We start from the raw sequence: 13,326 nt of genomic DNA on the forward strand, positions 1-13,326 counted from the left end.
AGGATGCCTAATAACACACTTATAAAGATATTATTTTGTCTGTTATCTCTTATCCCATAGTTCTGGTATTATGAGTTTATATTGATTTGTAGTCAAAAATAGTGTTCAGGTTTTTAGGATAATTGTTCTTCTCAGCCTAGACTCAGCCAAAGCATCAATGTCCATGTTGTAACTGGGAGAGCAGTTTAATCAGGGAAGACAAAAGTAGTTTTGGATTGCTGTTACTTTTTAACAAATTTCCATAATTTACACGTAGTGTGAAGAGAGCTGCCAGGCTGTTGCTTGCCCTCCAATTAAACCTCTGTGATTTTTTGGTTGGTGTTTTTTTGGTTTTTTTTTGTGTGTGCGGCAAAATGTGTTGAACAAACTGAAATATTTCAGCTGTCTCTCCTCACTTGTGCATCTTATCTATAAGAGATACTTCAGTTTGGCAGGTTAGGACTTGCAATAGAAAATTGCTGTCAGTTCTGTAAGTTCCCTACATCCCAGAAATCTGAAGAAAAAAAATTAAATAAAGAGTTAAAGAGTGAATGGAAAAAAAAATAGTGAATTTACTTCCTGCTTTTATTTTCTTTTGCTGTAAAATTCGTATTCCCTCTTGTTCATTTATGCAATCTGCCTTTGCTCTTGCACTGACATCCACTGGGTGTGACTTTGCCCATTTAAGAATACCCCACAGAAGCTGAGTATGAGGGGGACCTTATTAAATCATCTAGTTAGTCTCCCTGCTGGTGCAGGAGTTTCTTCAATACCCTGGAGTCCTCTGGCTGCAGTTTGGGATGGTTCACCTGATGCTGCTTTCAAAACTCCTGCTCAGCGATTATTCCACAGTTTGATAGGTGGGTCCTTAAGAAATGCAGTCACATACTCATTTCATTAATTTAAACATAGGTTTGTGCAAACAACCCAAAACAGCTGATTTGGAAGATGACTTAAAACTAGCTGTAATTTCTCCCCATGATAATCAGTATAATTGGAAAACACAATGCTTTGATCCATCCAAGAGGCAGGGAGGAAACCATTCACTTCATTCAGATCAAGTCCATAACTGGAACCACTAAACTGCTATCACTAAAGTAACCTATATTTGGGTTAGTTTTTCCATTTAAGTGTTTTAAGATTTAATTGATGTTTGTGTTTTAATGAGGGAATTCTCATTTGGAAAAAAACCCACTAATTTGCCAGGGTTTTGTGCTATAAAATTACTGCCCTTACCAGTGTAAGGTAAGGGCACCCATTACATCAGTGTAATTTGGTAATATCTCCATTTTCAAGACAAAGGTCTTACGTGAACATTACTCCATTCGAATTCTGCTCTGGGCCTGTTCTTTTCTATTAATGCAAAGGCCAGTCTTTTAATAATATTCAATTAAACTAATCATTTAGATAATTCCTTCAGTAGATGTTTCCAAGGCATGCTTTTGTTAGAGATATATGCAGTCATTTTAGAAGAAGTTCTGCAAGACAGTGATACTACTATGGGCAAGAGATGTATGCTGTGACTGAGGGCTGAATCAAGAAACCTCACCATTTTTGGAAGCACAATACTTGGCAAGAGAGTTATTCTTCTTACTGTATTGTATTTGGCACTAAAACAGTTCCACAAGGTTGCCTCTGCAAAACCTTGTGTACTCAAGAATTGGGGTTTGTTTCCTATTTTCAAACAGAAGACAATAAAATCCTCAATGTTGTGTGTTTACTGAACTCTGCTAATTGTACATGTTTAAGAAGTCCTGCTACCTACAGGCACTTCGCTACTTGTAGGCACAAGGACCAGCCAGAGCTTTATCTGTGGGTATTAGTGAAGCTTGCTGGCATTGTAGCTGAATTTTTAGTTAAAGATAAAAATATTTTTGAGGTAGTTCTTTTGGAGCCTCAGAATACCTGTGGGTTAGAATTCACTATGTCTTTGAAGTAAATCCAGTAGTGTTCTGTAGTGGTTTAGATTTGCCAATTTCGTTTTCCCGGCCAACACACCAAATAAATGTTGTGGTTTTAAAGCAGTAACTAAAAAATCACTAGAAAACTTACTTATTTCTTGCTGTGAGATATGGATTAGAACAAGAGCAAAATAGACTTAAAACTTAAAAGGAATAAAGAAAGTTTATTAACAAAATTACAAGAATAAGAACACCAGAATAAACCTGCAGAAAACCCTTTTATCCCCCATTACCAACTATTCCCTTGTTCACATGACAACATAGAGACAAAAAACTTTGGAATTTTGGTGTTTAAAACAGTCTCAATTCTTGCTAGAGTCTTTTCATCAGTCTTTGTAGAGAAACAGAAGACTTCTTCTGCTAATCTATGGAGTTTTTCACGAGAAAACTATTTCTGTTATAGTTTTCTATTTTTCTGATGCCAGCTGCCTGGAAATCTGTCATCAGATTTTCTCCTCCCATTTCACATCACTCTGAGGTGTGTATGGGCCATGAGTCTAGGGATGTCATTTTTTAAGGATGAGTTATTCAAAGGCAAAAGTCCTCTTCATCTGTCTCTGTGAGCTTTTCTGGAAACAGTTTTCTCATTGCCCTCAAGGCCTCAAATCTTCGCTCCACTCTGTTCCAACACCTTACTATATCACAATTACTCTACTTTTTGCTCAAAATCCACACTTTGAACACTCCATTCCTCCCAATTTACTCTGTTATGAATTAAAGCAGTTTTTTTTCAGAACATTATTGTCCATCTCCATAGCTTTAACAGAAAAATATTTCAGCTTATAAAGCATCTCTTTATTCTCTCTTCCCCATCTAAACTTAACTCTTTTCTTCACTGTCTTCTTCATGTTGATTGTCTCTCTCTCTCTCTGTCTCTCTAGGAAAAAAGAATAATCTGTAAGTTTTATCCAGGTAGTAAAAGAATGAAAGTCTTGGAAAAGCTGCAGATGTTCATGGTGTCAGGTTTCAGTTCAGCAGCAGAAGCTGCAAACCAAGTCAGGCCGGCCGGCTCCGTTTCTCTCCCCCCGCCCTCTGCGGCCTTGTCCGGCCTGGAGTGGGGGAGGAGGCCGAGACAGAGCCTGTTACCTTGTCAGAAGCTGGAAACCAAAGAGAACAAGAGAGCCCTGGCTTTACATCTTAAGGTGGTGTTCACAAGTTGATCTCACTTTTCAATGGTCAAAACTGCTGTCAATTCTTAGAAATGACCGATAATTGGTCAGGAGAAAAAACTCCCATCAGCCACCAGCAGCTTCAACTTCTCTAGCTCCCAAAGCTATCTTAAAGTCACCCCATGACAGTTCTCAAGGAGAACTTGTGGAAGAAAGAAGAGTTTTTAAAAAGTATATCCATTTGATAACCTTTGTGATCTCTCAGTTTGTGTTGGCTAAATTGGATCTTCTGAGCATAGCAGCTGGAAAATATACATATCTCACAAATACCCAAAATGGTAAGGCTAATAAGTTTCTTGGAGACATTGGCATGCATTCTTTTAAAAAAAATAATTCCCCTATATTCGTAAGAGGTTTTCTTGGCAGGAGAATAGGGTTTGGTCCTAAGAATATATCATGCTTTAGTGGTGTTTAGGGGATTTTTAAAGTTTTATTTGGTTTGTGGTTCCTCTTATTGTATTATTTGAAAATGAGACTACTCTGACTACTAATTGATGCTCTTCTCACTATTAGGAAAGGAAAGTCCTCCAACCAGTGATGTCCCTGATGATCCAGATGAACCTATGCCTATACCAGAGGACCTTTCAACTAGTAGTGGAGGTCAGCAGAGTTCTAAGAATGACAGGATCTTGGGTAAGATGACAAATACACTATGATAAGAAATAATAGTAGATGTTATATTAATAATATTTAATTTTTTTTCACAAGCTAATAAACAAGCAGGTCCTGTGCCTTTTCTTCTTCTTCAGGTACATAGTGTTTTTTGTGCAACCTTTTTTTGGGGAAAGGCATCTTCATCCACAGAGAACTTAAAAAATCCTACTGTTTAACTTCTCTCTAAAACATGATTGTTGCATGAAATTCTCCCCAGGAAAGACAGTTTTCTTTCTTTTGGGAAATTGAATTAAATATATGGATTCAGGTCAAAGTCAAATTTGATAAAAATTCAGTAAATGCTCAGGTACTTTTTAATAATTTTTATTATTCATTTGAATTCTATCTTGTATGTTATTCTGTTATCTGCTATTCAGATTTCTTCAGAAATACATATTAGAACATAAATAGTATTTATATATTTGTGGTTCTAATATCTGATCTCCATTTATCCTTGATTTTTCACCTGGACTTTAGAAAACACTTGTCTTTTAGATAGAAATCCACAACTGATAAAATCCATTGGGTTAGAATTGTTATCCAGAGATGATTGTGCAAAATTCTGATTATTCTTAAGGATCCTAGACTCCCATCAAGGACTAGCAATGCTGCTGACTACCTCATGCACTAGCTCCCATGTAGTGCACTAAAAAGACTAAACAGTACTTGAGCACCATGCCTGTTTACTAATAGGAGAAAAAAAAAAAAAAGAAAAGAGGAATAAAAGGCACACTGACTCCCAGCATGCTGTGATTGATGCCCTATATGATAAAAATATTTCTGTAAAGGGATGACTATCAAAGGACAAGCACTTACCCACAAATAAATATATTGCTCACTATTACATTCTTATGTTAGTGTAAGAGTAAGGGTCAGGGTGGATGATTTACAGAAAGATTGCAAGTGCTTTTAAATATTTTTTGTCTAAGGAAGTCCAGTAAAGAATATAGGTGGAAAGGGAGGCACAGAAGGCAAAATAATTAATTCAGTGTAATACAGCAGGATGGTGTCAGTGCAAGGAATAGAACCTACTCCCAAACTCCAGCACTAGCTAGTAGTGAGTGCATCATCTTAGGCATCTTCATTTACCATTTGATCCCCTCTTATCAAAAATGTGAGCAAAAATTTCAGCTCCTATATGCATATTGACATACTTTATGAAAAAAAATCGTATTTAAAAAAGCTTTTTAACAATCTGATCACTTACTAAATGCTTTATTTTTCAGTCCAAAGATCTTTGGACAAAATCTTTCATTAAATGCTTGTCTATCAATTCAAAAGGAATTATGTCTCCTTTCTTTCACAGTAACTAGCCCTACAAAATATTTAAGCCTTGAGTCAAAATTTTTAAGTTCTTTGTTCAAACCCAAACAGGATTTTTCATTATGTTGAATTTTCTTTAATATACACATAAATGTTGTGCAGATCCAGCAAAGTTGAACTTTATACTTGCCGATGATGTAATGATTCTTTCAGCATATATATATGATATGATATAGTCATATGACTATATATCATATAGTCATATCAGTCATATATCAATATGTACACATATTTTAAATATAAGTTCCATCTGTTATTCTCATTACTCAGCAATAAATTAGATTTTCCACCCATTAAATTTGATGTCCTGACATTAACAGTTTTTCTACAGCCACTTTCTCTACCCATAGCTCTTTATTTTACAAGGGTTAGACTTTTACCATAGTCAACAGAAACAAAGACAATTCACAGTCTGCTTTATGGATGAGCTGTAGGTATCGACTCCAGTGCTTGCAATGTTTGTCTTTTCTGTAAAGCTGCATACATTTTTACCTCTTCAACTGCTCCTTTTTGCTAGCTCTAAGCTAGCTCTCTGAAAGCAGTATACTAAAAAAATTCATTCTCCCTTTTTACAGAGGATCTGAACACATGCCCCAGGCATATCAGGAGCAATATGATTGCTGTGCACATTTTGGATCTTCATCAAAAGAAGATTTCTTAGGAATAAAATAACACCTTAGGAGTGGTGTTTGGCCTATGTGATCGTATAGATGTCTTAGGGATGAAGGGGGCTGTCTTCCCATGTAGGCAGTGGCATGGCATTGTAGACAGGCTTGGTGTTTAGTACAACACTGTCATTGCCAAGTCCTGAGATCTGTTCTTCACTGCTATTTATCACCAAACTTAGGTAGACAAGAATGATTTGAAAAAGTAGTTTGAAGATTGAAAGGTAGACAGGAGAGTATTGTAAAGACAGACCCACTGATGTTATCTGTGTACATCTGGCAGGTGGGAGCTAGACTGTGTCCTGTGGTAGCCAACAAGCCCTGCATGAGCAGATATGGCCAGCCAACAATTTCTCTCTGTATGACTTTCCTAATGTTCCATTTGTTTCCTTCATCAAAAGGGAATTCCCTAGCATTTGGATTTATTTCAGTGTAGGATTTACAGTGCATTCCACTTAACCTGTAACACCCTGAGATATCAACTGTCCGTAAAGCATACACCAAGGAATTTGAGTCAGACATTTAATGAATGTCTCTACATTCTGGAGGACTTTTTTGTACATGTAGGGCTATAGCGGTAACAATGGGAATTGAAAGTTTGTTTAATGAAAAGAATAAATATTTACCTCATCCTACTGAAATTAGGTGAGAAATCTGTTTTTAATTTTAATCAACCTGTGAGATGGAAATGTTCAAGTGACAACTTGCTTACTCAGATTTGTAGTAATACTTAATGAAATAATTTTTAACCCTGGACCCAAAAGTTTAATTACCTTTTTCATCAATTTAGCATTTTAAAGGTCAAAGATTACAGTAAATAAGCTATTTTTAGAAAAAAAATATAGGCTCTACTCCTCCACATGCTTTCAAAAATCTCCTTTTGTGTTTCTTCCAAACCTGTACTGGCACTTTAATGTGGTGCTACAGAGCTGATAGAAACATTTGAAATATTTCTTCTGCTCTGAGTAGGAAGGTGTTGAAGTCCTCTACTGGCCAGATTTTATTTGGTGTCATCAGTTTTTGAATTACCATTTAAAATGACTAGCCAGTGTGAAAATTTCATAAAGGAGGTACACAGGGGATCATGAGATGTATGGTGCTTGTCTCCCCAGGCAGAGGAGACAACTCATGCCCAAAACATGGGTTTCTTCTGACCAGTGCAAAGATAATCAACGGGTGTGAAAGGGTAATTTACAGAAGTGAAGTCATCAACAGTTTCTAGTAATAACCCCAAGTAGCACAGCAAAGCAGAAACATATTGGAAGAGATGTTCTGTTCACCATCAAGGCTCCTCATTTCCTCGATGAGCTTACTATGATTTTAATGTTGCAACCCCAAAAAAGCCACTATGTGTTGAGCAGCTTCCTTCTGCATACTTAATTTCTGCTGCTCTGTCCACTAGATCGTCTTCTTTCCTTATCCTATTCTCCACCCCAAATTTACTTCTCAGGCTGATCTGACATCTATAACATTTTATTATTTTCTTCTTATTCCTTTCACCCATGTGCTCTACAGATAGTTTCTCTAGAAAACACAGTGAATTTTCAGCAAAGATTTTCACAGCTCTTTAAGGCTCTAGAGAATTATCCTTTTGAAATCTTGGTCTGACTTGTTTAGAAATACACATCCCACTGAAAGTCCATTCCATTAAGAATTAGTGCTTTGTGGCCTGTTTTGAACAGCGCTATTTCTCATGGTACACTTTAGGAAATATTACTTCATAATTCTCAGTCTCTGCAAGTTTCTGGTTAAACTTTGTGTGCACCTTTTGTGGATGATCAGTACTGAACATCCTGTGTGTAGTAAACAGTTGCAATTTGGGGCTGTTTGTGCTCTGAGATTGTATCCTAATTCAACCTCTGTGTGGGAAGTTAATGACTCAGTGGGCTGTAGATCACACCCTACTTCATGGAGAAAGTGCCATTTGCTGCAGTGGTGGCATTTGTCTAGAAAGGTAGGCAGTGCCTTGCTTTATCCATAACTGCCCATTCCATAGGTGGCCATCACCTATAAAGAATTTCACAGTGTTAGTGGCCTCAGAAAGAGGATGTGGGTTCACCATTTCTGCACAGATAGCTGTCTGGTGCTGCAGATGGCCATAAAATTCTAAGAGAGAAGTCAAATGTTACTACTGTAGTCACAGATGACAGTCTGGGCCTGAAGAATTAATGTGTAGAGATCTTCTTTTTAAGAGGTGGGGAGAATTAATCTCACAAAATTGGGTTGAAATGGTCATAGGGTATACCGAAAGTAACCAGTCAGGGTGATAGACATCAGTAGAAAACAGACAAGATTCAAATGAAGTTATAAACTCTATTTGTTATAAATAAATAAGTATGGGAAGAGACATTAAAAGGAAGATTTTTTTTTGACATTTTTCTCTCCCAGTGGGAAATACCAAGTCATGATGTTGGGTCCCTTCCACAACTCAGTTATTGAAGCAGAAGCCTGTGTAGTTGCAGACTTTGCTGCCTGGAATCACTGGGACTCTGGCATTGCCTTCACACCCTGGGGTCTTCCCTCCCAACCATGGGCATTCAGAGGTTGTAACCTGCATGTTGTGTTAATTACTGATGCATGCAAATGTCCCCTCTCTGAGCAGCTTTCATGCTTTATTTTCTTAAAAGGAACTCAACCATTTGAGAGCATGGGCACAAGCATTGCTGAGGGGCCACCAGGCAACCACAACCATTGCCATTACATAAATCTACTGCAACTCACACAGCTGGGTGAAGAGAAAAAGTGTGGAAAGGCTGCAGACAAGGGAAAAGTGAGGAAGGACAAAAGGGGAAGTGCCCCACCCCAGCTTGCAAAATCGGTCCTGTGGTTCAGACAGGTCCAGCTCACTGCTGCCCTGATAATTCCACTGGACAGGCAAAGGGGCTGAGGAGAAAGACCGTTGGAGCTAAACATCTTTGCACACTCCTCCTTGTGGATGTTCAATGGCTATGAAGGCAATGTCTTGTGATTAATAATAAAGTGTGGCATGTGTGGGCCTGGACATTCAGAGAACCAAATTCTGAGACCTGAAATAACCTGGAGGACTGTGTAGTATGTTTTATTTGCTCAGGTTTCAGATGGGCATTTCTGAAGAAACTGACGAGCCTTTGTAAATAATCGGTGGTAATTGCTGTCTTAACTGATGTAGCCCTCATGAGAGCAGAGAGATTTGTTTTGAGATGGTTTGGAAGCTTTGAAAATTGTCTTTTACCCTCCACATTGAAACAAGGCTTGAAAGTCCAACTGAGGAGGCTTCTAAAGGAATTGAAAAACTTGAAGCTGAAATATTTTGGGAACTTTTAAAAATAGGGAAGTGGGGAATCTCCCCTTTTGTTTGGTCAGAAGCTCCTATTTCTAACCCCAAAGTAACAATCCCCACTATGGACTGGTATTGTATGCTCTTGAGAACCTGCCTGTATGATGTGTCTTTTTTTAAGGAGAACGCAGAGATAGTTTTGTCAGGCTTATTTTTATTTTGTCTGCAAAACTCTTATGGGGATTTGTATAGAGGAAGATGGGTGTGGTTAAGTTAGAGAATGCATGTGACAAATTTCATGAATGTCCTTAAACATGCCATACAGGATATAAGTTATATTCTAGGCATCAAAGGTACGTTTTTCATGAGTGTTGTGTGAAACAGTGTGCTAGAGTGAGGTGCAGAAGACCTGGGTCTATGCAGCCATTGGGAATTTCCTGTTGTGCCGGAGACAAGTTCTGATCTAGGACTTAGAAAAATGTGCACAAAGGCAAATGGAAAAATGCCCTGTTACTGAAGGTGAATTCCTCTATAAAATTTAAAAATGCTTGCTTCAAGTAATGGAGGGTGAACATTTTGAGAATAAACTTGCAAGTAAGGGTGACCTAGCCTGGAAACAGAGCTACCACAGCCCCAGTGAAGGCTGTGCTGTATTATGAGCTCAGTTCTCTCAACCTGTGCAAAGCCAGATCAGGGATGTAAAAATCTGCCCTCTTGTCGCAGCCATAGTGCATGGCAAAATCAAATCCTTGAGAACAAAACTGATGCTAAAAAGAGTTGTACTTTCACAATTATTTTTATTTAGTTTTGTGAGAAATTTTTTTACTCAGAAATATGACAGCAGGATGATTTGTGTTGCCACTGTGTGGCAACATGATATTGCAGAAGGTGCTGAAGCTATGGGGTTTTTGCTCCTATTTCTCCAGAGCTGTGTAGCTTGTGGAGTTGCAGCCTATTTTAGGAGCACCGGCTGGGTAAAGCTGTGTTTTCGGAAGAGAACATTAGCACAAAAGTCAGGAAAAGCCTGGGAACTATGCAACTTTTTTTTCTTCAGTGTTGGAGAGTGGTGAGCATAGCTTGAATAGGAGGGATGCAGTGTGTTTATCTGTGTGGCTTTAGGTACAGAGATTGAGTCTGCTGATCTAAACTGCAGTGAGAGGAAGTTCTCTTTATCTGAGCAGAAGAGATGTGCCTCGGAGATAAGCCCCATTCTAGTTCAGGACTTAAATTTATCTAGCAGGATCTCAGCAGTGGCTGCAGCTCAACTCAGAAACACCAGGCTCTGGCTGGAAGATGGGCATGTTTTAAGACAGGGAAGACATCTGTAGCAACAACTTCCAAAAATTCAGGTTGTTTTAAGGGAATGATTCTTCATCAAATGGTTGGACTGGCCTCCCAACACCAGCCACTCCTCTCTTCTGTATTAATTTTTGCTTGCTCTTTGCTGTAGGTATGCTTTTTACCTTGAGCAATTTTTTTTTCTCCCTGAATGCTCTTCAGGACTGCAGCTGTACAGAAAACTGAACTGCTGGACTGAGGCACAATGCAGGGACTGCTTGCCTCTATAGTGGTTTTGGAACCAGCTGCTCTTTGGGTTTTGTTCAGCCACTCCACATTTCCGTAATTTCAACTCCAGCTGTGGTGGCTCCCTGGAAAGAGACAGTTTCTGGCTGCAGAGGACCTGCAGCTATGCTTTCCCTTTAGACGTGAACTTCCCAGGATCTGTCCTACAGTAAAATGTGCAAACACAGTGCCACTCTGGCTTGATTCGAGATTTGCAAAAAAGGAATGCAGCATGGCCATGCCTTCACAGTTTTCCCCAATGTAGAATAAGCCCTTTATACAGAGAGGGATGGAAGAGATCCTGTTTGGATGAGTGAACACCACTCATTGCAGCAGGATAGAGGTTTGTTCCCAAACCTTTTCCTTTGAGCTCACTGTATGAGGTTTCTGGAAGCCTCAGATGGTCTCTCAGGAAAAGCTTTGCCTATTGGGCAGTAGGTAGGTGTGACATAGCCAGCAGTGCAGGCTTACCCTCAGCATGTCATTTATGGTGACTGTGTGGGACCACAACAAGCTGTTAAGTTGTGAAAGTGGATCAGCTAGCATCCAAAGATTTTGGCTTCCAGTGAGAGCTTATTGGAAAGTGTCATGCCTCATCCAGATGCATCCCTGAACAAGTGAGCGGAGCAGCAGCCCAAGAGCAGGCTAGACCTCAGCCTGCAATGAGAGATATCCTGCTGCTCCTTCCTTCTGTTGCCTTCTCCCTCACCCACAGGTAGATTTTGTGTTATAAAGGTGCACATGCACGAACATAATTCCTGGTAAATTAACCCTATTGTTCACTTCTTTCTTTGTTTTTTTTAGACATTTTGAAGTTAGGAATAATGTCCAGTTTTCATATTGCAGTTTAGGGTCATGTTTCTCAGAAACATTTAGGTGTCTAAGTTACCTGCATAAAAAGAGATCCCAAGAAGATATCTAATCTATTATTTTACCATTAGCCATAGTGACACCACAGGCACCAAATAGGATTTTTGAAAGTAACTCATACTCTATTCGTGCAAATGAGATTTCAATCCTAACATGGCAAAATCCATAGCTAAAAATTGGATTAAGAACCTGATTGAAGGATTGCAGAAAAAAAAAAAAGGTAGAGCAAGCACAGAATTACTCTCAATTTCCAGCCAAAACAGGCCTGATCCAAAAAGAAAAGTTAAGGCACATATTTTTTGCTTTGTTTTTCACATTCCGTTTCCCTTGTTTCTCCTCCACCAAAGATAGTCCAAAATTTTCTTGCTTGAGAAGTGTAATAAATGTAGCAAAAATGGAGAAATATGACAACATGAATTAACTTCCGCTATTCCATGCCACATATCAGAGTTTAAATTTAAAAGAAAAAAAAAGAAAAAAAAAAAAAGGAGGGGAAAAAAAGAGAAGAAACTGAAGAGTAAGGAGAACTTTCACATGAACCATATTTTTTACCATGGAAATGTTACATCTAAGGAAGTGGCTCTTACCAGAGTTTTCAGTAACTTCTAGATTATTTCATGGAATGATGTGAGAAACTCACTTGTTCCCTGACACTTCCTTAAAAAAACAAATAATAATTTATTTATTTATTTAATCTTTAGAATAAATTGCTAATTCCATCTTATAACAGAGTATCTGTGCATGATTTTTTCCTCCCTGCTGATTAAGTAACAACAGAAGTGTTTAATGCAATGAAAAGGTGGGTTTAAACTAAAGTTGGCAACACTTTCAGCTTGTTTTGCAATTAATAGAAGAGGAAATATTAATTCTCCATATTTCATCATTTAAAAGCATCCTGTGTTTGTAAGAAGCTGTGATCAGCAAACATCCCTGCTATGGATTTGAACTTCCCAAATCTTACGTGGTTTTTGAGTTTTGGGGGTTTTTGTCTAAGCTAAGAGTTTTGTGTTCTGATTTTTAATAGTGGCTTACGGGTTTTTTGGATGGAGATCTGTCCCTTCTCTTTCACCGTACCGTGCACCTCAGCATTATATGGGCCAAGTTATGGAACCTGTTTTTTCCTGCCGTGAATATGTGTTGCAATACTCAGTAGTGGTGGCAGTGGTTAGCATTGAAATGGGATGTTTCATTAGCCCCAAAATGGGGACTGCAAGCTGGGGAATAGTGCTGTTTCTGCACCCCTCATGCTATGTCTGGATTTCAAATACATCTTTCCAGTTCTTTCCATATGAAAAATTATTTTCAGGGGGACATGCACCTATAGAAATCACTATGCAAAATGCTTGCCTTATTGTGGGGTGCTTGGGTTTTGTGACCAGGTTTGCAAAGCAAAAACATCAGTGAGACTGAGGGAAGTGTCAAATTGTGCATAATCCATCTGTACCCTGACCTCCAGCTGGCTGTTATTCACAGTTCAGGCTGTGAATGTCTCTGTTCTTCCAAAGCAGAGCACTCCTCCCAGTTTCCCAGACTGAAGCCATGGGCAAAGAGGTGAACACATCCCTTCCACACTGATGTGGTATCTTCCTTTCTGAGTTAGGGTTTGTCCTTTTTCCTCCCAGAATCCAATTAATTTTGTGACTGGCACCTCCTGCGGCTGGACAGTGGAGGGGAGGTGGGGAAGCCCAAACGCCAGTGTGGTCACTGAAGCTTTATCTACTGCAGGTGTGGATCTACAACAATTTATCTGGAAGTCAAATGCGAACTAGGCTGGGGAGGGATTGAGTTTCCTGCCCATTTGTCCACATAATGGCAAGTAGAAGTGAAAATGAGAAATGATAATTGTGCTAGCAAAAGGCTTCAGTGGCTTTGGAGCCCAACACATG

General features: G+C 38.8%; 2 protein-coding genes across 25 annotated transcripts in view; both read left to right on the forward strand.

Annotated features, from left to right (window-relative positions):
• CDH18 (cadherin 18) overlaps positions 1 to 13,326 on the forward strand; it is a 1,344,136-nt gene that overhangs the window by 629,013 nt on the left and 701,797 nt on the right. The gene's annotated exons all lie outside the window — the stretch shown is intronic.
• The window catches only part of IKZF1 (IKAROS family zinc finger 1), a 71,640-nt gene that overhangs the window by 17,346 nt on the left and 40,968 nt on the right, over positions 1 to 13,326 (forward strand). For all 19 annotated transcript variants that reach the window (XM_015653153.2, XM_015653145.3, XM_033512139.1 and 16 more), the window contains one exon: positions 3,623 to 3,742. In XM_015653153.2, the coding sequence (XP_015508639.2) occupies positions 3,623 to 3,742 (120 nt within the window). The remainder of the gene's footprint in view (positions 1 to 3,622; positions 3,743 to 13,326) is intronic.

The sequence above is a fragment of the Parus major genome, chromosome 2 (genome assembly GCF_001522545.3).
Source record: "Parus major isolate Abel chromosome 2, Parus_major1.1, whole genome shotgun sequence".
NCBI classification, from domain to species: domain Eukaryota; kingdom Metazoa; phylum Chordata; class Aves; order Passeriformes; family Paridae; genus Parus; species Parus major.